The sequence below is a fragment of the Lepidochelys kempii genome, chromosome 1 (assembly GCF_965140265.1).
Source record: "Lepidochelys kempii isolate rLepKem1 chromosome 1, rLepKem1.hap2, whole genome shotgun sequence".
Classification (NCBI taxonomy): domain Eukaryota; kingdom Metazoa; phylum Chordata; order Testudines; family Cheloniidae; genus Lepidochelys; species Lepidochelys kempii.
In genome coordinates this window covers 352,093,312-352,119,953 of record NC_133256.1, presented here as the reverse complement: position 1 = coordinate 352,119,953, position 26,642 = coordinate 352,093,312, and the positions used below count along the sequence as shown (strand labels likewise).

Here is a 26,642-nt window from a genome sequence, read left to right as displayed (position 1 = left end):
GTTCTTCATTCTGAAGGACCTCACTCACTGTGGTCCCAAAACTGCTTTGCATGCAGATTTGGTGTCATTTCCCTTCTGTCTCTCTCACACACTTTTTTATTGTTAATTATTTACATCAGAAATAAAGAATCGCAAGCCTGGGGTTACAAAGTGTCATTTCTATCCACAAGAAGGATTCTTGCACCATTTTCCATCTTCTTCATCAGTGTTTGTGTGGTCCTCGTGCTGGTCGTCTTGGCGCAGTGCACCCCACATTTGGGCCATGGCAGGGTCCGAGTTACGAGAATGGTCTGAGTGTGTTCCACTGCCCATTGGTTTGGGTCTGGCTGAGTTACAAGTCTTTTGGGATCCTGTGCTGTGCAGTCACGGTTGGTTGGGTTGGGTATTTTCTGAGTTCAGAAGGTGCAATGGTAAGGGAAGCTGCACTGAGCATGCACATGCTGGGAAATGAGCTTCAAGGTCATAGAATCATAGAATATCAGGGTTGGAAGGGACCCCAGAAGGTCATCTAGTCCAACCCCCTGCTCGAAGCAGGACCAATTCCCAGTTAAATCATCCCAGCCAGGGCTTTGTCAAGCCTGACCTTAAAAACCTCTAAGGAAGGAGATTCTACCACCTCCCTAGGTAACGCATTCCAGTGTTTCACCACCCTCTTAGTGAATAACAGTGGTCAATAACAGTGGTGACCATGTGCTAAGGCCATGGCTCTGTAGGAAATTACCTTTGTAGCTACCTGCCTCATCTCCAGTCAGAGGTGAAAGTAAGCTGGTCCAGTGTGGTACGGCGTACCGGCAAGAGCCAGTAAGCTGTGCCAGCCCGGACCAGCTTCCCCAGGCTGGCGCTTTAAAGGGCCTCGGGCTCCCCGCAGCAGCAGGAGCTGCAGGCCCTTTAAAACATCGCCTGAGCCCCGCTGCCGGAGCCCCAGGGTAGCAGCGGCAGGGCTCTGGCGGTGATTTAAAGGGCCGAGAGCTCCGCTGTGGTAGCGGTGGCTGGAGCCTGGGAGCCCCCACCCTTTAAATCTTGATTTAAAGGGCCTGGGCATTTAAAGGCCCCGTCTCTTCCGGTTGAGGCCCCGCCTCCTCCAGTCAAGGCCACAGACCCCTGCTCAGGAGTCCGGAGTACCCGTAAATCCCTTGTTCCTTTCACCCCTGTCTCCAGCCCTGCACCTGTGAACAGATGTTGTGCTGGCACAAAAGGAAATGGAATGTGGGTCCTATAGGTGCAGCGTATGCAGGGGAAAGTGTTGATTCTGGTATGATTTTACCCACAAGGATAAGCGATCTAGATTCTATTCTATGCAGGTTCTCATACTGCACGCAGACTGCAGTACTTGAGTACCTTTGCGTCATTCATTGACGGATGTGACTAAGAGTTGTCATGTGTGGTTTGTTCTTTCTCTCTCCCTCTCCCCCGGGGGAGAATTTTGTGTGCAGGGGAGTGTTTTGTTTTGGTATGGTTTTCATTGTTTGGGGGGTATTTTATGTGTATTTTGCTCTGTGCATGTTAGAGAAGGCAGGTTTCAGAAGTGTGCCTGGCACTTGGAGCAGAGCAATGGTGGTGAGATTTGGGGTGGTCCTTAGTTCCTGTGTTTGACAGTCTGGGACTGTCTTCTGAGAAAGCACGGACTCCTACAGAAATGGCCTTGCACGTGGTGTAGCCAGCTCTGCTGTGCAGAGTAGGGGACTTATTGACCATGGTCTACATCCCTGGAGTTTAGGCTCTTTTAGATATGCTGGGACTAGGCCTCCGAGCACCCTGAAGATAAGAATTGAGACCTTGAACTTGATGTGATATTCTATAGCGAGCCAGTGTCAGGAGTGGAGAGCAGGTTGGATGCTCTCATGGTAGCCTATGTTGCTGCGGAGACACATGGCAGCATTCTGTGCCAGCTGGAGTTTCCTAAATGCTGATGGCTTCATACCCAGGTATACTGCACTACTGTAGTCCAAAAAAGAGTTGACAAAGGTGTGCATAATCCAGGCCACCAGGATGGGATGAAGTCTTCTAGCCAACTAGAAATGGTTTGTTTTGTGAGAGCTCAGTGTCAGTGAGGAATCAAAGAGCCTCCTAAGCTATGCATGTCGACATTAAGTTGGACTGGACTGAGAACTGATCCTTGTGGGACTCCACAGTTGAGGACTCTGGTGGCAGAGGTGCAGTTTCCCATCACCACTCATTGGATGAATCCCTCCAGGAAGTGACCATTTTAGTGCATTTCCCTGGAACTGAGTCACCTCTCTTAGGTGAGATTGCAGGATCAGACTGGAAATAAGGTGCACACTTTTAACAGTGAGGGCAATAACCAGTGGAACAATTTACAAAGATCATGGTGGATTCTCCATCACTGACGACTTTTAAATCAAGATTGGATGTTTGTCTAAAACCCATGCTGTAAGAATTATTTCAGGGCAGGTCTCTGGCCTGTGTTCTACAGGAGGTCAGCTTAGATGATCACAATTGTCCCTTCTGGCTTTGGAATCTAGGAAATATGAATCCATGACTCTCAGGTAGACAGTACTAAATGCTGCAACAAGTTCCAGGAGGATGAGAATGGATGACTGACTGCCCTCTGTCCATTGATATCAGGAGAGTGCCATCCATGCCACTAAAATGGTTTCAGTCCCATGTCCAGGCCTTAATCCAAATGATGCCAGGTCTAGGATATTAACATCAATTAGATGATCATAGAATCATAGAATATCAGGGTTGGAAGGGACCCCAGAAGGTCATCTAGTCCAACCCCCTGCTCAAAGCAGGACCAATTCCCAGTTAAATCATCCCAGCCAGGGCTTTGTCAAGCCTGACCTTAAAAACCTCTAAGGAAGGAGATTCTACCACCTCCCTAGGTAATGCATTCCAGTGTTTCACCACCCTCTTAGTGAAAAAGTTTTTCCTAATATCCAATCTAAACCTCCCCCACTGCAACTTGAGACCATTACTCCTCGTTCTGTCATCTGCTACCATTGAGAACAGTCTAGAGCCATCCTCTTTGAAACCCCCTTTCAGGTAGTTGAAAGCAGCTATCAAATCCCCCCTCATTCTTCTCTTCTGCAGGCTAAACAATCCCAGCTCCCTCAGCCTCTCCTCATAACTCATGTGTTCCAGTCCCCTAATCATTTTTGTTGCCCTTCGCTGGACTCTCTCCAATTTATCCACATCCTTCTTGAAGTGTGGGGCCCAAAACTGGACACAGTACTCCAGATGAGGCCTCACCAATGTCGAATAGAGGTGAACGATCACGTCCCTCGATCTGCTCGCTATGCCCCTACTTATACATCCCAAAATGCCATTGGCCTTCTTGGCAACAAGGGCACACTGCTGACTCATATCCAGCTTCTCGTCCACTGTCACCCCTAGGTCCTTTTCCGCAGAACTGCTGCCTAGCCATTCAGTCCCTAGTCTGTAGTTGTGCATTGGGTTCTTCCGTCCTAAGTGCAGGACCCTGCACTTATCCTTATTGAACCTCATCAGATTTCTTTTGGCCCAATCCTCCAATTTGTCTAGGTCCTTCTGTATCCTATCCCTCCCCTCCAGCGTATCTACCACTCCTCCCAGTTTAGTATCATCCGCAAATTTGCTGAGAGTGCAATCCACACCATCCTCCAGATCATTTATGAAGATATTGAACAAAACCGGCCCCAGGACCGACCCTTGGGGCACTCCACTTGATACCGGCTGCCAACTAGACATGGAGCCATTGATCACTACCCGTTGAGCCCGACAATCTAGCCAGCTTTCTATCCACCTTATAGTGCATTCATCCAGCCCATACTTCCTTAACTTGCTGACAAGAATACTGTGGGAGACCGTGTCAAAAGCTTTGCTAAAGTCAAGAAACAATACATCCACTGCTTTCCCTTCATCCACAGAACCAGTAATCTCATCATAAAAGGCGATTAGATTAGTCAGGCATGACCTTCCCTTGGTGAATCCATGCTGGCTGTTCCTGATCACTTTTCTCTCATGCAAGTGCTTCAGGATTGATTCTTTGAGGACCTGCTCCATGATTTTTCCAGGGACTGAGGTGAGGCTGACTGGCCTGTAGTTCCCAGGATCCTCTTTCTTCCCTTTTTTAAAGATTGGCACTACATTAGCCTTTTTCCAGTCATCCGGGACTTCCCCGGTTCGCCACGAGTTTTCAAAGATAATGGCCAATGGCTCTGCAATCACAGCCGCCAATTCCTTCAGCACTCTCGGATGCAACTCGTCCGGCCCCATGGACTTGTGCACGTCCAGCTTTTCTAAATAGTCCCTAACCACCTCTATCTCCACAGAGGGCTGGCCATCTCTTCCCCATTTTGTGATGCCCAGCACAGCAGTCTGGGAGCTGACCTTGTTAGTGAAAACAGAGGCAAAAAAAGCATTGAGTACATTAGCTTTTTCCACATCCTCTGTCACTAGGTTGCCTCCCTCATTCAGTAAGGGGCCCACACATTCCTTGGCTTTCTTCTTGTTGCCAACATACCTGAAGAAACCCTTCTTGTTACTCTTGACATCTCTGGCTAGCTGCAGCTCCAGGTGCAATTTGGCCCTCCTGATAAGATCCGCTAGGATTTCACCATTAAGCCAAGCTAGTCGCCTGCCATATTTACTATTCTTTTGACTCATTGGGATGGTTTGTCCCTGTAACCTCAACAGGGATTCCTTGAAATACAGCCAGCTCTCCTGGACTCCTTTCCCCTTCAAGTTAGTCCCCCAGGGGATGCTGGCCATCTGTTCCCTGAGGGAGTCGAAGTCTGCTTTCCTGAAGTCCAGGGTCCGTATCCTGCTGCTTACCTTTCTTCCCTGAGTCAGGATCCTGAACTCAACCAACTCATGGTCACTGCCTCCCAGATTCCCATCCACTTTTGCTTCCCCCACTAATTCTACCCGGTTTGTGAGCAGCAGGTCAAGAAAAGCGCCCCCCCTAGTTGGCTCCTCTAGCACTTGCGCCAGGAAATTGTCCCCTACACTTCCCAAAAACTTCCTGGATTGTCTATGCACCGCTGTATTGCTCTCCCAGCAGATATCAGGAAAATTAAAGTCACCCATGAGAATCAGGGCATGCGATCTAGTAGCTTCTGCGAGCTGCCGGAAGAAAGCCTCATCCACCTCATCCCCCTGGTCCGGTGGTCTATAGCAGACTCCCACCACTACATCACTCTTGTTGCACACACTTCTAAACTTAATCCAGAGACACTCAGGTTTTTCTGCAGTTTCGTACCGGAGCTCTGAGCAGTCATACTGCTCCCTTACATACAGTGCTACTCCCCCACCTTTTCTGCCCTGCCTGTCCTTCCTGAACAGTTTATAACCATCCATGACAGTACTCCAGTCATGTGAGTTATCCCACCAAGTCTCTGTTATTCCGATCACGTCATAGTTCCTTGACATCACCAGGACCTCCAGTTCTCCCTGCTTGTTTCCAAGACTTTGTGCATTTGTATATAAGCACTTGAGATAACCTGTTGATCGCCCCTCATTCCCAGTATGAGGCAGGAGCCCTCCCCTCACAGACATTCCTGCCTGTGCTTCCTCCCGGTATCCCGCTTTCCCACTTACCTCAGGGCTTTGGTCTCCTTCCCCCGGTGAACCTAGTTTAAAGCCCTCCTCACTAGGTTAGCCAGCCTGCTGGCAAAGATGCTCTTCCCTCTCTTCGTAAGATGGAGCCCGTCTCTGCCCAGCACTCCTCCTTCATGGAACACCATCCCATGGTCAAAGAAACCAAAGCCTTCTCTCCGACACCACCTGCGTAGCCATTCGTTGACTTCCACGATTCGACGCTCCCTACCTAGGCCTTTTCCTTCCACGGGGAGGATGGACGAGAACACCACTTGCGCCTCCAACTCCTGAATTAGGTGTTCGCCTACCCTGTCTATGAGTTTACTCAGAAGTGGGAGGTTAGAACCAATGTGTCCAGGGTTGGCTTTTTCAGTGTCACTTGCCCTATTGTGAATTTGAAGGGAGAAGAGATGATTCCTTCTCTGAATGAGGTGCTAGCCATTTTGGTCAGGAGTGGCACCAGTCCATGACTCTCTTTCACAGGCCAGGAATAGGATTCTCTGGTCATGCCTCCTGTTTGGCATCCAGGACATCTTGCAGAGTGAATGTACTGACCTTGGAGAATGCAGGCAATCACTGGTGTGGGGGGCTGTTTGAGAAGTCTTCCCAAATGTGTGGGAATATACAGATCACTTTGTGTCAATGACCTGTCCTCCTTTGGGATTATGTTTTACCTCCTTTCGTGAGCTACAGTTTATTCTCAAATAAATTGGTTAGTCTCTAAGGTGCCACAAGTACTCCTTTTCTTTTTGCGAATACAGACTAATGCGGCTGCTACTCTGAAACTTCATTATTTACTTTCTCCACACCATCATGATTTTATAGATCTCAATCATATCCCCCCTTAGTCACCTCTTTTCCAAGATGAAAAGTCCCAGTCTTATTAATCTCTCCTCATATGGAAGCCTTTCCATACCCCTAATCATTTTTGTTGCCCTTTTCTGAACCTTTTCCAATTCCAATATATCTTTTTGAGATAGGGTGACCACATCTGCACGCAGTATTCAAGATGTGGGCGTCCCATGGATTTACAAGACGCAATCTGATATTTTCTGTCTTATTATCAGTCCCTTGCTTAATGATTCCCAACATTCTGTTCGCTTTATGACTGCTGCTGCACATTGAGTGGATGTTTTCAGAGAACTATCCACAATGACTCCAAGTTCTCTTTCTTGAGTGGTAACAGCTAATTTTTACCCCATCATTTTATATGTATAGTTGGGATTATGTTTTACCATGTGCATTACTTTGCATTTATCAAATTTGAACTTCATCTGCCATTTTGTTGCCCAGTCACCCAGTTCTGAGGGATCCTTTTGTAGCTCTTCGCAGTCTGCCTGGGACTTAACTATCTTGAGTAGTTTTTTATCATCTGCAAATTTTGCCATCTCACTGTTTACCCCTTTTTCCAGATCATTCATGAATTTGTTGAATAGGACTGGTCCCAGTACAGACTCCTGGGGGACACCACTATTTACCTCTCTCCATTCTGAAAACTGACCATTTTTTCCTACCCTTTGTTTCCTATCTTTTAACCAGTTACCGATCCATGAGAGAACGTTTCCTCTTATCCCATAAGAAATATCCCTATTCATTGACGATTCCCCATTTACAATTGTTAGGAGTGCGATCAGTTCACCAGTTTTTAATCCATTTGATAGATGTCATATTGATTTTTATGCAATGCTATTTTTTAAGCAGAATACTGTGCAGAACTAAATCTAATGCCTTACAGGAGTCTATTACATCAGCACAGTTACCTTTATCATGCAGGCAAGTACTCTCTTGAAAGAGTATCAGTTTCACAGCATGGCACAGGACATTTAAGAAGGAAGAGGGCAATACACCTGTGACTTGTCAGCTGACCCCCAACCGAGCTTAAAGGAAGGCATCTGGGCCATATAAATGGACAGAATGGTCTGAGAGTTTGTGAGGCAGAGGCTTAGGTGAAAGTTGCTGGAGTTCAGTCTGGCAAGGGCAGTTGAGAGCTGCCAGGGACCAGGGGACTGGAGGAGGCCCCCAAAGGAAGCTGTAGCTGATGCCTGGGGGAAAGCTGAAGCAGGAGAGCAGCAAGAAGGGTTTGCCAGCTGACCTTCCCAAGTCAGAGAGCCTTGGCCAGAGGGCTGGAGAGGGCTGAAGGCCACAGAGCAGCAGAGGGAGTAGACTGCTGATTTCTAAGCCACGAGCTGAAGCTAAGGGAGAGGGCTGAAGGCAAGGGAGCTGCAGAAGGACTGATGTCGCCATGCTGGAGAGCTGAAGCCGGGGGAACAGTGCATGGGCTTGCCTTCTGGGAAGAGAGGATTTGCACTCTAGCTGGAATTGCTGGGCAGTTTACCTGGCAGAAGGAAGGAGAGGACTGAAGAAGAGCCCAGGTTTGGTGGAAGATGCCACATAGGTATGTGGCGCGTTGAAAGATTAGATGTTAAGGACTATGTGCATAGAATTTTGGGGTTTTTGTTATGGTCTATCTTCCACTATGTTTTTGTAATAAACTGGTGCCAAGGAGGAGGAGAACTGAGGCAAGAAAGCTTGCATGGCATTACTGGGAATTTTGAAAGAGGGAAACTGATGTACACATGTTGGTCTGCCATGGCCTGCTGCTGGATGGTGCTTCAGATGCTACCCTGTGACAACCAGGTTGGTTTGACAAGACCTATTTTCTACAAAACCATGTTGATTAGCATTAATTGTATTTCTACCCGTTATTTCCCTATTTTCTGCTGCCCATGTCAGCATTCCATTATTGTGGCCAGGTTGCAAAGTGCAAAGAATTAGCAACAGAAATTAACAATATTAATAGTCAGTGGAAGAGCTAAGACTCTCCTCCTGGCTCCCAAGCCCCCCAGGTGTTGTCCTTACCTGTAGAGAGGGGAAACTGAGGCACAGAGTGTCTCGCCCAGCGTCACACAGCAGGCCAGTGGCAGAACTGGGAATAGAACCCAGATGGGTGTCCAGCTGGGCTGTTGTCCTGGGGACTCTGGCTCTGCTGCATCTCTTCCCTGGCATGCTGGATGTGCCATTCTCTTCCCTTTTCAGAGTGCCGCTGGCTTTAATGAGATGGAAGCTCCAACTTCCTCATATGAGAAGACCAAACCTGTGGAGGCAGGTAAGACACTCGGAAACAACCAGAGTGCCTAGCCCCGGCCCTGCAGCTGGGAAGAGCCTGTATTCCACGGCTGTTCCTACAGCCTCCGCAGCCAGAGACTCTGCACTGGGCACGTGGCTGCGGGGTTGTGCGGGTTTGGCCTGCAGGCTGGAGGGGGGAGATGATGGGGTCAGTGGGTTTGGCCTGGGGGGAGGGAGGCAGCCCATTAAGAGGGAGGGGGACCCCAGTGGGTTTGCCCTGTGGAGACAGGGGAGGCCGGTTGGGTGGCGTATCCCAGCAAGCTGGCCCAGGCTGCCTGTTCCTGAAAAGCCATTTCTCTGTGCAGCCTCCAGTGGAGCCAGAAGCCTGAAGTCACGATTCGAGAGCATGGCCAAGTCAGCTGACGAAGAGAACAGGAAGCGGGTGGAGGAGGAACGCATGAGGCGCCAGGCCCGGGAGCAGCGGGAGCGCCAGGCAGCTCAGCAGCAGCAGCAGGAGCAGGTGAGGGGCCCAGTGCCCAGCCACGGCAAGTGCTGCCCTGTCCCCCCTGGTGGGGCCAGGATCTGGGGTAGCTGTTCGCTGAAGGGGGCCCAGCAGCATTGTCCCCCTCTCTCAGGGCGGGCAGGGACTTTCCTGAGCCCCCTCAGCAAATTAGTGTTGGAGCCAGGCATCCTGATTTCCAGGCCAGTGCCTGATCTGCCTGCCTCAAGGCAGACACACACCAGGGTGACCACCCATCCCGAATTGGGCGGGACAGGCCTGAAATGTACAGTTCAAATCCCGAGCCTGGGCTGAATGTCTCCGGGACAGCATTTGTCCTGGATTCCCTGCAGCGCCACTCCACAACTGCCTGAGTCTTGGGGACAGTGCCAGCCTCTTCCTGGTTGGGGGGGCTGAGGTGGGCCAAGAGAGGTTGTGGAATCCCTGTTGTTAAAAACAGGTTGGACAAATACTTGCCAGGGATAGTCTAGGGTTTACTTGGTCCTGACTTAGCGCAGGACCCTTGAGGTCACTTCCAGTCCTACATTTCTATGATAAGAACCTCCACTACGTGACCAGATACCCCCTTTCCCTCCACAGGGGCCTCTGTGGTGTGTGCACTGGGGACTGGTCTCAGCCTTTCCCCACACCGTGGCCCTTTCTGGCACATGGATGAGGGGAGCCTTCCTGAAGGAGAAGCATTCCTGCTCAGAGGTGCTGGAACAATTTGTATAGTAGGGGTGCTGAGACCCATTGAACCCAGCTGTAAATCCTGTATATAATGGAAACCACTTCAAGCCAGGGGATGCAGCAGCACCCCTAGTTCCTGCACCTCTGCTCCTACTCTGTGGACCCTTCCTGAGGCTGATTCCTGCAGGTCCCACACGACCAATGGGTCCATTGCCATTCGGTCCCTTAGTCTCCTGAGCGGGGTTTATGGGAAATGGGACAGGCTCCAGTGGGAGGAGAATGAGGCTTGTGTGTAAACTGCCCCATCAGGAGTAGGAAAGGGAGTCACTCTGGATCCTGTGCAAAAAGACTGAATTGTGATGACGATCTCTCTCCTGAAAGGAAACCCAGGAGGATGAAGAGATGAGCCGTAACAAGCCAGGTCCCACGCCAGCTGTGGTACCCAGGAGGGTTTGCAAAGAACCAGCAATGCTGCCTAGTCCACAGGGACAGCAGGTACAGGGGGCAGCACTGGTTGAGGGCCACAGCTGCTGGGGAAAGACAGCGTGTAGGTCAGAATCAGGGGGGCAGGGGGAGGGCTGTTACTATGAAGGGAGGGCAGTGTGGGGAGGGGGTCATGGCTACTGGGCACTTTACGTTTCCCACCTTCTGCAGACCAAATCTGGAACTGGACTCAGGGGAGGGGTGAGCAGCAGCTGAGTGGGCAAAGGCCTGAAGCACAGCTGAGGGGCAGAAGAGATTTCACAGGGCAGCACGAGAGGCCTGGAACACTGGGAGAATGGTTCCAGTTCTAAGTGGCTCTGGATACTACCAGATGTTGATAATGCTGGACTGTGCCTACATCTCTGTAACAGGGCAGGGAGCTGCTGCTGCAGTGTTATATAAAGTGCATGCCAAGTCTTTCTGCACCTCAGCTTAATGCTCTGCTAAAGTACAGGCCAGAGCTGACTTTTCAGGAAGCATGCACAGAGTCAGTTCAACCTCAGGACAAGGGTGTGTAAAATCCTGGCAAGTAGATGTTAATAGCTTCCAGCAGCTTCTCTAATAAATTGGTTAGTCTCTAAGGTGCCACAAGTCCTCCTTTTCTTTTTGCGAATACAGACTAACACGGCTGCTACTCTAATACCACTCTTTATGGCCACAGAACACATTGTAAAGAGTATTTGGAATGCTATGAATAACTTTTAACCAAAAGCTGTTAGGCCACACCTATACTGGTGTGCCTCATACAGACCTCTCACTTTGTTGCTGTTATATACACTTAAATATAAGGTTCCAACATAATATCTACACTTCTGTACTTCAACACACACACACACACACTCGCCTCCAGTCTTCTCTCAGAGGTGATTTCCCAGTCTTTATGCTATAGCTGTCATATGTAGTGTGTCACCTGCACTCTGCAGAGCTTGACACCCGCACACGCTTGGTGAGACAGATCTCTGTTGCTGATCGGGTCTGATCTCTGCCCATATTGAATGTAATCAGGGCATGTTTCCTGTTACCATTTAAATGTGCTATGGTGTCACTTGTGTAGCAGCTGGAAAAGACACACAATACTGACAGCACTCGCCCCAAGTGGCCTTGCTGTAGCCGGGAAGTGTGTGTGTTGTTTTTTATCAGCATTTGGTTTAAACTGGCTCAGCCATTTTTAAACCACAGGGTTTCAGCTGGTTTGCGGTTTCCAGCGGCTCCCTTCCCTTGGGACTAGCTTACAAACAGCCGTTTTGCCAATGGTGAGATTGGCACCTGCCAGGTAAAGCTCAAGTTCTGTGGCTCTGCACAGTTCTTGGGCAGCTGCTTAAATCTGTTATTGGGATGTTTCCTTTAAAGCCCTTCCGGTGATGGGCATCATCAGTATGCAGGTAGCACGTAGCACCCCTGTCAGGGATCAGACCCCTTACTACTGAGCAATGCACAGACATATGCAGGTCAAGTCCCTGCCCCACAGTTTATACTTGACATGGGCTAGTTTCCCATTCTTCCCTCACTGCACAGCAAGAGGCAGACACGCAGGATGAGGAACAGCCCCCTGCACTGCCACCGCGGCCCTCAGACCTGGGCGAAGGCTCCAGCAAGCTGCATGAGGAGTCGCATGGGGAGGAGGCCATCTATGCCGACAGCGTGGATCTGCAAGGGGACTATGAGGAGCTGCCAGAGCCCTCAGACTATAACGATGGTGCTGACGTGGACAGAGACTATGAGGAGCTGCTGGAGCCCTCCAGGGAGCCGGAGGCCATCTGCGATGAGGGTGTCGATACGAGTGAGGACTATGAGGAGATCCCCCCAGAGAGTGCATCCAGCAGCATCAGGAACATTCCCTGCTCTGGTGAGTGACAGGGAATGAGCTCCTGGGGCATGACTCTAGGGATGCAGGTGTCTGTCTGCATTTCAGGGCCAGGCCAGGCAGGCACTGTGGTGCCATAAAAACACCAGAGAGGAACTCAGCACCATGTTGCTCTGCAGTGATTGTCCTCCCCAGACACTGTGGGGAGCCTTGCTGGGGGCAGCCTGCTTTGCTCCTCCAGTTGGGAGAAATGGTGATGGAGTGGGGGTGGGGAGTAAGCAAAGCACTGCCCTATTCTAAGTTCTGAGACTAGCGCAATTAGTCCTGGGCCAGCAATAGACTCACCTGCTCAAGAGGGGCCAGGGTGGGCTCGCCCGAGGATGGGACAATGTAGTGTGCTCTGGTGCATAGTGCTGTGTTTTGCAGGGAGTGATTTCCAGCCATGCCCCAAAGTCTCTGCTGATTTGGTTCATTTCCAGCTGCAGTTCAAAGAACTGATGTTGACCTACAAATGCTTAAGTGATTTAGAGCCTGCGCCCTCCTGGTGTGAGGCCTTCAGAGTTGATACCAGCTGGTTTTAAAGGGAGTGGCTTCCAGCAGGGCATTCTGAGGGAGAGGAGCTGAGTGGCACACGCTCCCTTGTGACTCACAGGGCATTCTGTCTGGTCTGTGGCTGAGGTTTTCATACCTGCTAGGAGTGTACAGCCAAATCCCCCTGTTAGCTTTTAACCCAGTGTCCCAGGGGCTGAGAAGGGATGATGGGGTGTGGGGTGGTTCTGTTTAGTTGCAGATGGCAAAAGATCAATTTGATACAGTGGAAGAGGCTCATTTTAACAAACCAAAATTACTAGCACCTTCCTGCCCACCTTGTCAGTTCCCAGCACCTGCAGGAGACAGTGCCCGGTGCTGGCCCTGCACCCGCACGGAAAGAAATAACTGAGAAGAGCCCTGCATCCTGCCAGCCCATGGAGCAGGTTCTGGGCACCGGGAGAGGCACCAGAGTGGAGCACATAGACACTTGCTGTGGGAGGTGGCGAACAAAGCTGCATCTCAGAGCTGAACACTGAGCACTCTGCCTGGGCCTGGGAGCCCAAGTGAAAGCGAGTCTGGCTACAGCTCTTTGGCCCTGCTGGGCTTTGTCCTAGCCTGCTTTTGGCCAAACACCTGGACCCTCTCTCTTTGGCAGCACCTAGGACTCTCCCCCTGAGCGAGTACCACACAGTGCATGGCCCAGGGCAAGACCACTACCAGTGGCTAGCTTAGCTGACTTCACGCCTAACGTGTTGGCTTTTGTGCATTGCATTGTAAGGCACTTCTCTTTCCCAGTCAGTGAGAGCTGTGTGCCTGATTACCTTGTGGTAAGTGTCAGCCAGTGCATCCATCTTGTGCCCTGGCTAAGGACCAGAGGTGCAGTGAGTGCTCTGTCTGGTCTGGCCCTTTTCATAGAATCATAGAATCATAGAATATCAGGGTTGGAAGGGACCCCAGAAGGTCATCTAGTCCAACCCCCTGCTCAAAGCAGGACCAATTCCCAGTTAAATCATCCCAGCCAGGGCTTTGTCAAGCCTGACCTTAAAAACCTCTAAGGAAGGAGATTCTACCACCTCCCTAGGTAACGCATTCCAGTGTTTCACCACCCTCTTAGTGAAAAAGTTTTTCCTAATATCCAATCTAAACCTCCCCCACTGCAACTTTTCCGCAGAGACAACAGCCACTCTGAGAAGGGATGAGACCTTTCCCCAATGATGGGGCCTGAGGCTCAGAAGGGGAAGGGAGATCACCCCTGTAAACCTGGCAGGGTCTGTGCATGGTTTGGGGCTGCCTCCTCCTGAGCTGCCCCCTGGTGTTTTCCTGCAGGAGTATCTGAGAATGTGTACGAGGCAGATGATGCTGGGATTTCTGCTGTGGCTCTGTACGATTACCAAGGAGGTGAGTCTGTCTGTTTGGCCTGGGGAGTAGAGGGAAGGAGGTGAACTGCCTGCATGGGAACGTGTGGGAGGGGGTTATCCTGGATGGCAGGTAGGGGAAGGAGAAGGGCTGAAGGTTCTGCCTGAATAACGATGCAATATTAACCTCATGCTTCAAGGCCTAAGCCAGACTCCAGCTATGAGGGTACGTTACACTTAAGGTTGCCAACCGTCAAATCACACAATCCCAAATACTCTTGCCCGGCCCTGAGGCCCCGCCCCTGCCCCTTCTCCGAGGCCCCACCCCACTCACTCCATCCCTCCTCCCTCCGTCCCTCACTCACCTTCACGGGGCTGGGGCAGGGGGTTGGGGTGTGGGCTCTGGACTGGGGCTGAGGGGTTTGGAATGTGGGAGGAGGCTCTGGGCTGAGCCTGGGGCTGGGGATAGGGGTGCAGGAGGGGATGCAGGGTGCAAGTTTTGGGAGGGAGTTTGGGTGCAGGAGTGGGCTCTGGGCAGGGGCAGGGGGTTGGGGTACAGGAAGGGATGAGGGGTGCAGGCTTCAGCCGGGCAACGCTTACTTTGGCCGGCTCCCAATCGGCAGTGCAGTGGGGCTAAGGCAGGCTCGGTGCCTGCCCTGGCCCCGCGCCGCTCCCGGAAGTGGCCGGCACGTCCCTGCAGCCCCTGGGGTGGGGGGGTCAGGGGGCTCCACGCACTGCCCGTGCCCTGAGCACCGACTCCACAGCTCCTATTGGCCAGGAACTGCAGCCAATGGGAGCTGCGGGCGCAGAGCCTGCCTTAGCCCCGCTGCACTGCTGACTGGGAGCTGCCCGAAGTAAGCAGGACCAGGGTGTTCTGCACGCTGCCCCCTCCATGCGCCGCTCCCGGAAGCGGCAAGCACATCCCTGCATTACCCCTGCCTGCAGGCACCACCCCCACAGCTCCCATTGGCTGCAGTTCCTGGCCAATGGAAGCTGTAGAGTTGGCATTCAGGGCATGGGAAGCGTGCAGAGCTCCCTGCCCCACCTCAGGGATGTGCTGGCTGCTTCTGGGAGTGGCGCAGAGCCAGGGTAGGCAGGACCCTGCCTTACCCCCACTGCGCTGCCGGACTTTTAGCGGCCTAAAGTCTCCTGGTTTGGCTTCAGTACCCTCCAGGAGATAGAGCCCGATTCCGTGAGACTCCCAGCGAAACCGGGAGGGTTGACAACACTCGTCACACTGCAATCAAAGACATGTGGCACCGAGTCTCAGAGCACAGGTCAGTTGACTCAGGTTAGCAGGGCTCAGGCGGTGGGCCTAAATATTGCAGTGTAGACATTTGGTCTGAGGCTGGAGACTGGGCTCTGAGATCCACCCCCTTTGCTCAAGGCAGAACCTATAAACTGCAATTTTTAGCCCACCAGCCCGAGCCCCGTGAGCCCGAGTCAGCTGACTTGGCCAGTGTCAAGGAGTGTGGGGGAGTCCAGGCCCTGCACCCCTCTTCCTGGGATCCACTGAGACTCTCAGCCAGCCAGTAAAACAGAAGGTTTATTGGACAACAGGAACACAGCCCCCAACAGAGCTTGTGGGTACAACCAGGACCCCTCAATCACGTCCTTCTGGGGGAGCAGGGAGCTTAGACCCCAGCCCTGGGGTTCCCTGTGTTCCTCCACCCAGCCCCAAACTGAAACTGAAACTAACCCCCCCCACACTCCCCCCCAGCCTGTCTTCACATTCCTGGGCAGAGGTGTCACCTCCCCCTCCCCCTCCCCCTCCTGGCTCAGGTGACAGGCTCTCAGGTCTCCCATCCCCAGGGCACATTCCCAGGTCAACACTCCCCCCTCCCTGCTGCGTCACATCGTCACAGCCAGCCATTGCTTTGCTGCAGGTCTTTGATTGCAGTGTAGATGTACATACCGTTAGAGACCAGAATGAGACCTAATGTGGGGGCAAAATACCCCTGCCCTGCTTCTGCCCTGTTCTTGTGCACTCCTCTGAGGCATTTGGTACCAGCCACTGACAGATCCTGATTCCAGACTAGGTGGGTTGTGGGTCTGATCCAGTCGGTCAATTCCTATGGTCCTATGCTGGGATGGGACACTGAGGAAGGGGAGGTGGGGGGAACCACTGGTGTGGGATGTAAGTGGAGAGAAGGGGAGGTCTGCCAGGATGTGGTGGTGGCCTCTGCTGTACTCCCCATTGGGGTAATTTTTGCCCCCCGCCCATCCCAAGGTGGCTTTGCCCCCAGGAACAAATTGCATTGTGCCTCATTTTCTGCTTTCATTTTTGCAGAAGGTGACGATGAAATTTCCTTTGACCCCAATGACACCATCACTCACATCGAGATAGTGGATGAGGGCTGGTGGCGGGGGTGCTGCCATGGCAGAGTTGGCCTCTTTCCAGCTAATTATGTGAAGCTACTTCAGTGAGACCTGCCATTGCCCAAACCCCTCTGGGCTGCTGCCTCTTACTGCTTCAGCGCTTTATGTGTAGCCAGGGAGCAGCTCAGCTCAGCCCAGCTTGCCAGCGTGAGAGAGAAATTAATAAGAAATGACAAATAGGATCCTGGGGGGCAGCCTGGCCCATGTGGGAATGGGGTGGGGGGTGAGTAAAGAATGGGGCATGGGGTCTTTCCCCTCTTGGAGGTGCTGATTCCAATCCAGCCCCAGGGTGGGAGCACTGGCTGCCTCAGGGGAGTGGGGAATGGGATACGGGACCTTTCCCTCTAGGTTCTCATTTAAGATCAACCCCTGACTAGTAATCACCAAAGTCTTCTGCATGTGCTAGCCTCTCTTACCTGTGTGGGGGGCTTAGCTCAGTTCTGGGTGCACCTATATCTGTGTAACAGAAACTGTCCCAGAAACTGGATGGCAGCCGTCCCAGAGGCCAAGAGCAGACTATGCCATGAGGAACAAAGTCCTTGTAACACTCTGAGAGGTTCAGCTCAGGCCAGGGTAAGGCACAACACCAAATAGGAGGGGGAGGCTTGAGCTTTTGCTGCCTGGGGGTAAACAGGACTTCAGCCTCCAGGGCGGGGAACTGGGAACCTTTTGCCTTCACTAATCGTACCAAGTTCTCCTGTGTTGAAAGTGTGACTTTGGCTGTACTATGCTGCTCCATTAAATGGGAGATGCCTGTGCAGAGGCAGACAATAAAGGAGAATCTTGCTAAAGCCTTAGACTTCCTGCCTTTTGTTCCTCTGTCCAGTGAAACTATGGCTGGATACCGCGTCCCAGTTCTCGGGTCAAGCCTTTGAAAAGGGTATTGGAAACATTAGAGAGGGTTCAGAGAAGCACGAGCCGAGGTCTGGGAAACAGGCCGTAGAGTGAGACACTAAAGGACCTTACCTAGTTAGTGTAGGTTGAGAGGTGACTTGAGCGTGAGCTAGAAGGTGATACCAGAGGGACGATTAATGGGGCAGACACAGGCAGAACAAGAGCTAATGCACAGGGGCAATGGAACATTTCTACTTGGAAAAGAAACTCTTTTTCTGTCTAGAGTGAGTGTAATTAACCACTGGGACATGGGCCCAGGGATGTAGTAAATTGTCCATCAGTTGGAGTCTTTGAATCAAGCTTGGAGTCCTCTCTGAGTTGGTCTAGTTCAACCACAAGTTTTTGGCCTGGAGACAGGAATCACTGGGTGAAATTCTCTGGTCTGCATTAGGCAGAAGTCAGACCAGATAATTGGCCTTAAATCTGTGGATCTAATATCAGGATGGTGCCGATACTATTGGGACATCTGGTCACCCTAGGGCCATGGCCCCACCTACCCCCTCCCCAGCTCCTCACTATGATTAGCATGTGTTCCTGAGCCTTATGTGTATGCAGTGTGTGTGTGTGGTGAGGGGCCACATTGTGTCCCATTGGCAAGAGCCAGGGCTAATGTGGCCCTTGGCACCAAGCCCTGAGCTCCTTACGCCCGTTGGAAGCAATGTAAAACTGAGTCAGGGCCTAAGTCTGGCCTCCTTGAGGCCTTCCACTCCTGTGCCTCATCCTTCCAACCCCTTTGGAGCCCACCCACCAACCCCAGTGACCACAGCAGATGCACCATTTCTGGGAGCCTTTATTGGGATTTATTACAGTACGTCTGCAGTATGCCCACCCTGGGGTTGGCCTGTTACATGAGAGAGATCTGGGCAACTCACACAGCTTGCCCCAAGCCTACTGCACAACAGGGTGCAGGGAATGGACTGAACTGGAGTAGGGTAGGGGTAATGTGTGTCCAATTTCTTTTTAACTATACAAGAGAAATCCAATACAAGCCCCTCTGTTAAAGAGCAAACAGACTCAGGTACCTCACACCAACCACCTCCTGGCAGCTGCTGAGCCAGACCACAATCCCGAGGCTAGGATTTGCTAACTACTACTTTAGAGCCATTTAAATACCATCAGAGTAGTAATAACCCAACCCTGGGTCTGTTTAATAACAGCTGAGCAGCTACGTAGCACAGTCTAAGCTGTAAACAAATCACAGCACATGAATGACAGCTTCAGCAACAAGCAGCAAAGCCCTTGGCTATCAGCGCTCAGTCCACTTGTGCCAGCACCTCTTAGCTGAGGGTCTCCAGGAGCTTCACAGATATGGATGACTCAAGCCCCTTGGGAGTAGCATAAGGTCCCTGTTCGTTGTTGGGCACCGAGCCAGCTAGCACAGAGCTACCAGCACTCTGTAAAGACACAGCCCACCACAGGAAGGCAATTGTGTGATTTATTTTGGAGCAGTTTCTCTGTCCCCTCTCCTCAGGAACGTCTGGGCTCTTGGAAACATTTGCTATTTATTTCTTGTGTTGTCTGCATGGTGTCCCAATCTGTCATGTTCCTGTACCAGGTACGGACGGGCTGCAGAGCTTGCATCTGTACCAGAGGCACTCCAGATCTGCTCATCATGAGCTCAGTCAATGCAGTGACAGGTTAGCTTAGAAAATATTTGATACAGGGTGTTGCATCCCATGAAGTGAGCTGTAGCTCACAAAAGCTCATGCTCAGATAAATTTGTTAGTCTCTAAGGTGCCACAAATCCGCCTTTTCTTCTTAGGTTGTCACCTAGCGGCTGAACAGTGTAATACAGTTTAATGTTTCACTACCGCTTCTCTAGAGGCTCTGGCGGACAGGGCCCAGTGATGCGGGAGCACGTCTGTTCTTCTGGGGCAGGGGAGTGCAAATACAGTCAATCAAATGGGATCTATGACAATTGTTGTAGATGCGGGGGAGGCGCCTGTAACGCAGCTGGTGCCGAGGGGCAAACCCACCCCCAGGTTACATAAACTTTCTTTCCAGGAGCAGCTACTGGGTGCACCCTGTTGGCAGCTAGCCAGGGAGGAAGTGGTGTCGGGGGAGCGCTAGGAGTTGGGAGGCCTCTCATGGAGGAAGCTTCCTAGGCTCTACTCCCCCAACCCCTCCTCCCCATTCCTCTTCCCGCCTTGGATGCCCTGCAGAGGGAAGCACCCTTCCAGCACCCATCTGCCAGGGAGAGGAGGGGAGGGAAAGGGAGTGATCGGTGATGCTGCCTCACCCTGCAAAAAGTGTGAAACGATCATGCCTGCCCTGCAATAGCCCAGCCCCTGCTGCCCAGAATACCAACATTTGAACAATTATGTTTCTAGCTTTTATGGTTGTATGGAAACCCAGTGAATGTGTTTATCCCCATCCCAAACTGCCTCCCTTGTGGCTCAGACACCCAGCTCCCACAATGTAGTTCTGCATTTTCAATACAAATCTCTGCAGTACCTTGAAATCTGAAAATTATGGAGCAGCCTAAAATAACTTGAATATTATGATAATCAATAATGTGTGTGTGTGGGAGGAGAGGGGATTTTTGCTGATTGAACTATTTCACATGACGGCTTTTATTGATCTGATGCTACTCTAGCGGCTCCTGTCTACTACATCAGTTTTGCAGAATCTAGGGGCTTTGTGCAGGACATAGGTCGAGCCATTTAGCTTCAGAGACATGGCAGAGAGCCTTGCTAACAATGGTAGCTGTGAAAGGAGTCCCTCTGCCCCATACCCTGGCTCCTTACACAGCTGCCAAGTCTAACAAGCCATTTCCCTTGGAAGTGAAGAGGAGCCATTACAGTCAGAGCAGAGCAGGAGTCACCTCCCAGCTCTCACCTCAGCCGGGACCTCACTGCCTGCCTGGGGAAGAATATTCCTTCCTCTGGCTCCCTAGAGCCTTCCTCAGGGCCCCCTTCATTTCCTGGTTGTGGAGGCTGTAGATGAGGGGGTTCAGCATGGGGTTTGATGATGCAGTACAGTGTGGAGACCAGGGTGTCCACCCCCATGGAGTAGCCTGCACTGGGGCGATTGTAGTTGAGGTTGGCCATCCCAAAGTATATGGTGACCACGATGAGGTGTGCGGCGCAGGTGGAGAAGGCCTTGCGCCTTCCTTTGTTGGAGCGGGTCCTGAGGATGGCTGCCAGGATGTAGAGGTAGGAGATGACGATGAGCAGAAATGGGCTCAGGCCCACGAAGATACTAGCCAGATGGAGTGTGACCTCATTGACATAGGTGTCACTGCAGGTGATCTTCAGCAGGGGAGGGACATCACAGAAGAGGTGGGGAAGCTGGTTGGCATCACAGAAGGATAAGCTGGAGGCCATGAAGGTGTGAATGGCTGAGTCCAGGAGACCCCAGAGCCAGGACCCCATGGCGAGTGGGAAGCACACCTTCCGGCTCATGACGTCAGTGTAGCGCAGGGGGTTGCAGATGGCTGCGTACCGGTCATAGGCCATGACGGCTAGGAGTGCACACTCGGCTCCCACGCATGACATCAGGAAGAACATCTGGACCATGCACTCGCAGTAGGAGATGGTCTCCTGCTCACACAGGAAGTTCACCAGGATCTTGGGGACTGTGACTGACGAGAAGCAAATATCCAAGCAGGATAAGTGGCTGAGGAAAAAGTACATGGGGCTGTGAAGATGGGAATCCAGCTGGATGAGGGTGAATATCATGGAATTCCCCACCAGGGTGACGAGGTAGAGCTCTAGAAACACCAGGAAGAGGAAGGCCTGGCCATGGGGCAGGCTGGAGAAGCCCAGGAAAATGAACTCTGTCACCTGTGTCTGATTCTCCTGTTCCATGGGGCCAGTAAAGTTTGGCTGTGGGGAGAGGGACAGGAAGAGAGAAGAGACTGGGAGTGAGTCAGGAATTCAGAGCTAAACCATCTTCAGCAGCACGCCTGTAATTTCACATGCAGAAGGGCTGGACACTTAGGGTATGTCTACACTGCGGTTAGACAGCTGGGGCTGGCTGCTGCCAGCTGACTTGTGTTCGCGGGGCTCGGGCTGTGGGGCTGTTTCACTGCAGTGTAGACGTCCAGGCTCAGGCTAGAACCCTGGGCTCTAGGCCCCTGTGAGCTGGGAGGGTCCCAGAGCTCAGGCTGCAGCCTGTGCAGGAAGGTCTACACAGTAATGAAACAGCCCCGCAAGCCTGAGTCAGCTGGCATGGGGTCAGCCATGGGTGTCTAACTGCAATGTAGACATACCTTGAGTCTGTCAGGAGCTTCCACCCCCACAATCCTCCTTTAGTTTTGTCCTTCCTGAGCCCTGTGTCTTACAGAATGATCAGGTTCCTAGTCAGGATCGGGACCACATTGTGCAGGGCACGTATGCAGGGAGGAGTGCATGGTAGGCCAGTGCCCTGCCTGAGCTGACAGCCCGTTAATTTGTCTAGCTTCAGCTATTCCAGCCATTGGCTCTTGATATGCCTTGGCCTGCTAGATTAAAGAGTCATCTACAGTCAAATATTTGTCCCCCATGTGGGTGCTACATTCTTTGTTCCTAAGTGCATGACCTTACATTTGGCCCTATTAAGCTTTCCCATTTACCAAGCAATCAAGATTGCTCTAGATCAGTGAAAGGGCTCAACAATCATTTGAGGGCTGGAATGAAATTGGCTTGCACTAAGGGACTCAGGAGCTTGATTTGTTTAGCTTACCAAAAACAAGGTTAAGAGCTCCCTTGATTGACATGTGTGAGCACCTTTTGTGTGGGGAAATAGCGCTAGTAAAGGGCAGCTGGCGGAGAAAGGTGTAACAAGAACCAATGGCTGGAAATTAAAGCCAGACAAATTCAAATTAAAAATAAGGCTCCAATTTTTAACAATGAGAGTGATTGACCATTGGAACAAACTGCCAAGAGACATGGTGGATTTTCCATATTTTTGTCTTCAAACCCAGGCTGGAGGCCTTTCTGGAAGATGTGCTTTATCCAAACACAAGTTGTTACATTCAATACAGGAGCAACTATGGGCTATAATCCTTTGGTCTAATTTCGGTTGCTGGGTTTAATGTGTAGGGGCTGGATATGTGTGTGGGTGGTCTGTGATATACAGGAGGTCAGACTAGATGATTTAATGACCCCTTCTGCTGTTACAGTCTACAGAGCAAATAACATGTTAGCATGCATAAGGAATGGGATAAAAACTAATGTTGAAACTGATTGTGCTGTTATGTAACTCAGTGGACCAACTCACCTGATATACTGGGTTCTGTTCTGGTCACCCTATCGTAGACAAGATATAGCAAAAACAGAGGCACTTTTTAAATGTGTGATAGAAACCCAGAAAATATCCATTTGAAGGGAGTGTTAAAAGATTGAGACTGTTTAGTTTAGAGGGGAAACAAATTAGAGGAGATATGATGATGGGCTACAAAATAATGAAAGGGAGAGAGTAGAGCGGTTGCTTCTGTTTACCCTCTCTCACAAGAGCTGATTTCTCTGTTACGTTCACAGCATACACACAGACAAGTTTAGATACAAATATAAATAATCTTGCTGAAAGGCTGCAGCATAGAATTAAAATTCAGAACAATTACACACAAGAACCAAAAATCAGACAGGAAATAAGCTGCTCCCTAAGCCAGAGAGAGACAATGCCCCACCTCTGTCTAGACTGACTGCGGCTCCCAGAAATGTCACCACAGAGCCGCTAGCCTGCAAGCAGAACCAGAAAACTCACCCACTCCAGGTTACAGCTTGCAATCCAGCACAGCCCTCAGTGCACCACGCTCAGGAGCACACAAGGCAACTGAATGCAATAGATTGAAAGCTCAGTAGGAATCAGAGAAGGATCCCACGTGTATACAGATAACGAGAGCATTCAGAACCACGTGAAATAGAGTAACACAATTACAAGGGCTGTAAAGCCTCCCACTCAGGGCAAGAGCCAGCCTCTGACTGATGGGGTTCAGAAGAACTTCCTGCTGTGCAGTTGTTGTTTCATTCTGGGTTTCTTGCCTTTTCCTCTGAACAGCTTCAAGGTTGAGATCTGTAGGGTTGAAAAGAAAGTGAACAGCTTCCCTCTCATTACCTAGAGACACTGGGAGGAACAGGCGAGGGCCATGTCTACACTAGCGAGCTTACAGTGGCACAGCTGTACCAAAGCAGCTGATCGCTCCCATAGCCGCTCTTGGCCAACGGGAGCGAGCTCTCCCGTCGACATAATTAAACCACCCCCAACGAGCGGCGGTAGCAATGTCGGTGGGAGAGCATCTCCTGCCGACATAGCGCTGTAAACTCCGGCACTTCTGTTGGTGAAACTTACATCACTGAGGGGGGTGTTTTTTCACGCCCCTGAGCAACGTAAGTTACACCGACAAAAGGGCTAGTGTAGACATAGCCTCAGTTGGAGCCTGAGCTAGTGCAGTGTGTGTGAGGATCCAGTCAGAAACCAAGGTTGTTATTACAACAGCAGCCCAGAAACAGGAGAGAAACTGCACAGAGTCCAGTTCCGTGACCGAATTAATGTTGCTGTGGAAACCATGACACTGTCTTAATTTTGTGTTAAGGTTCTTTTTACTTTTGTTTTCCCTATTTTTAAAGAAAATGCTGGAGTTACAGGACAGGCGGCCACACGGGAGGAGATTCTGGCAGAGAAGAGCAAGGTCTCTCTCCTTACTACTCGTGGGTAACGTCCCACCCCTGGCCCAGCTGTGGCGCTGGCTGCACGGTCAGAGGTTTGGCACAGCTGTCTGGTCACGTTCCTAAAGCTTCACAGGTTCACCAAGGGGCTGGGTGCTCTGGGTAGGGGAAATGCTGCCTCGGCCTAGGGCTGAACTTCTGCTCGGGGTGAATTCACCCTCTGTGCTGGAAGAGGGCAGCTGCCCTTCCCTGAGAAACCGTGAACCCTACCACTAGGGACCCTGCAGCAGCTTTGCTCCCATGGGGCTTGGACAGAGAATCGCTTTGCTCTGCAATGTTCCACTGGCACAGACATTTCCCTTCCACGCCTGTCAACGTGACTCTTCTTTGGGGAGATGCCCTACTGGACGCCAGCTCCCGCACCCCACCCCTCTTTCCCACGCACCCCAGGAATCATAGAAATGTCAGGCTGGAAGGGACTTCAAGAGGCATCAAGTCCAGCCCCCTGCACTGGGACAGGACCAAGTAACCCTAGACCATCCCTGACAGGTGTTTGTCCAACCTGGTCTTAAAACCCTCCAGTGATAGGGATTCCCCAACCTCCTTTGAAAGACTTTTTCCAGAGCTTAACCACCCTAGAGTTAGAAAGCTTTTCCTAATATCTAACCTAAATCTCCCTTGCTGCAGATTAAGCCCAGCTACAACAACACTGCATACCCACCTTAGAGTAATTTAATCTAGAATGCATTTCCCTAGTTTGCTTTTTAGAGTGTCCTTTGGGACTATGTCAAAAACCTTACTAAACCCAAGACACAGCATGTCTACTGCTTCCCCCCTCCACTAGTTCTGTAACCCCACTGAAGAAGAAAATCAGGTTGGTTTGGCATGCTGTGTTCTGGACACATCAATGCTGGCTAGTCCTTATACCACTGTTTTTTTCTAGGTGCTTTGTTCCAGTATCTTTCCACATAGTGAAGATAGGCTGGCTGGTCTATAATTCCCTGCGGCCTCTTTGTTCCCCCTTTTTGCAGATAAGTGCTATATTTGCCCGTCTTCGGGGATCTCACCTGTCCTCCATGAGTTTTCAAAGATAATTGCTAATGATCCTGACATTGTTTCAGCTACTTCCTTAAATACCGCAGGCCGAATTTCATCAGGCTCTGTGGACTTGAACACATCTAACTTAGCTAAATAATCAGTAACTCTCTGACCCTTTCTCTCCATGCAGCGGAAGCAGCAGGATCACTGGCTGACAGCCCCATGGGGAAGGGGCTGGGACTGGCTTTCAGCTCCTTCATCCCTGGGTTTCAGTGAGTGTTAGAGCCCAGAGCAGAGGCTGCAGAGCGACTTACCCAGCAGGGTGTCCTGTCGCTGGGTCCATTGCTCAGGCTGGAGCCACACGGGCATGGCGGAGAGGAGGGGGTGCAGTAGCTCTAGCTGGGCCCTTGCTGAACCGCTGCCATTGGGAGTTGGTGGGATGGCAGCTCACACTTACATCAAATGCTCTGTGAAGAGGAAAGATCATGGAAATGCCTGTGTCTCACCTGCCTGAGGAGGAACCCGTCTGCTCCCTGGGTCTGAGGCTGGGGCTGCCTGGAGGGTATGGTATTTAACCCTGGTGAGGGAGCCCGGGGGGACAGATTCTCAAAGGTGGCTCATCGCTAATGGCAGGAACAAAGCCCGGAAAAAACGCTCCTCTTCCCACTCCACCCCCATGGGGCTTCTTGGCTGTTGGTACTGGAGATAAGCTGGCTGGTTGAAACCCAGAACATGGACTTTACTGGCCCCTCCCAGCCCAGGATCACCCAACCCCAAGCCACTACTGTGTAACACCAGCCAAAGGGCTTTGCTGCACATCTTAACCCTCACACTTCACTCCACACTTGTGCACCCCCTGTAACTTAGACCCAGGATCCTGCCTTATCTACCTCACCCAAACACCCGCCCTTACACCCAGCTCCTGACCGTACTGCCCTTCAGATCCTGCTGTACCTACCCCTCCGTCATCTTCACACCCAGCTCCTGACCCTACTGCCCTTCAGATCCTGATGTACTTACCCCTCCGTCATCTTCACACCCAGCTCCTGACCCTACTGCCCTTCAGATCCTCCTGTACCTACCCCTCCGTCATCCTCACACCCAGCTCCTGACCCTACTGCCCTTCAGATCCTGCTGTACCTACCCCTCCGTCATCTTCACACCCAGCTCCTGACCCTACTGCCCTTCAGATCCTCCTGTCCTCCCCCTCCGTCATCCTCACACCCAGCTCCTGACCCTACTGCCCTTCAGATCCTGATGTACTTACCCCTCCGTCATCTTCACACCCAGCTCCTGATCCTACTGCCCTTCAGATCCTGCTGTACCTACCCCTCCGTCATCTTCACACCCAGCTCCTGACCCTACTGCCCTTCAGATCCTGATGTACTTACCCCTCCGTCATCTTCACACCCAGCTCCTGACCCTACTGCCCTTCAGATCCTCCTGTACCTACCCCTCCGTCATCCTCACACCCAGCTCCTGACCCTACTGCCCTTCAGATCCTGCTGTACCTACCCCTCCGTCATCTTCACACCCAGCTCCTGACCCTACTGCCCTTCAGATCCTGCTGTACCTACCCCTCCGTCATCTTCACACCCAGCTCCTGACCCTACTGCCCTTCAGATCCTGATGTACTTACCCCTCCGTCATCTTCACACCCAGCTCCTGACCCTACTGCCCTTCAGATCCTCCTGTCCTCCCCCTCCGTCATCCTCACACCCAGCTCCTGACCCTACTGCCCTTCAGATCCTGCTGTACCTACCCCTCCGTCA

The 26,642-nt window shown here is 51.5% G+C and overlaps 2 protein-coding genes across 4 annotated transcripts in view; one reads left to right on the top strand and one right to left on the bottom strand.

The window, feature by feature from the left end:
- Positions 1-17,139, top strand: part of LOC140905553 (hematopoietic lineage cell-specific protein-like) — a 60,169-nt gene extending 43,030 nt beyond the window's left edge. For 2 of the 3 annotated variants that reach the window (XM_073329073.1, XM_073329074.1), the window contains 6 exons: positions 8,578-8,647; positions 8,973-9,127; positions 10,178-10,291; positions 11,795-12,125; positions 13,941-14,012; positions 16,260-17,139. In XM_073329073.1, coding sequence (XP_073185174.1) covers positions 8,578-8,647; positions 8,973-9,127; positions 10,178-10,291; positions 11,795-12,125; positions 13,941-14,012; positions 16,260-16,396 — 879 coding nt within the window. In that variant the 3' untranslated portion in view covers positions 16,397-17,139. Of the gene's footprint in view, positions 1-8,577; positions 8,648-8,972; positions 9,128-10,177; positions 10,292-11,794; positions 12,126-13,940; positions 14,013-15,133; positions 16,234-16,259 lie in introns of those variants that run through there. The other variant, XM_073329075.1, reaches the window with a different exon arrangement.
- A 2,954-nt stretch (positions 17,140-20,093) lies between these two features.
- On the bottom strand, positions 20,094-21,051 carry LOC140907155 (olfactory receptor 5V1-like). The gene is given in 2 exon segments (XM_073332456.1): positions 20,094-20,207; positions 20,209-21,051. Coding segments are annotated over 2 exon segments (957 nt in total).
- Between the last annotated feature and the right edge of the window lie 5,591 nt (positions 21,052-26,642).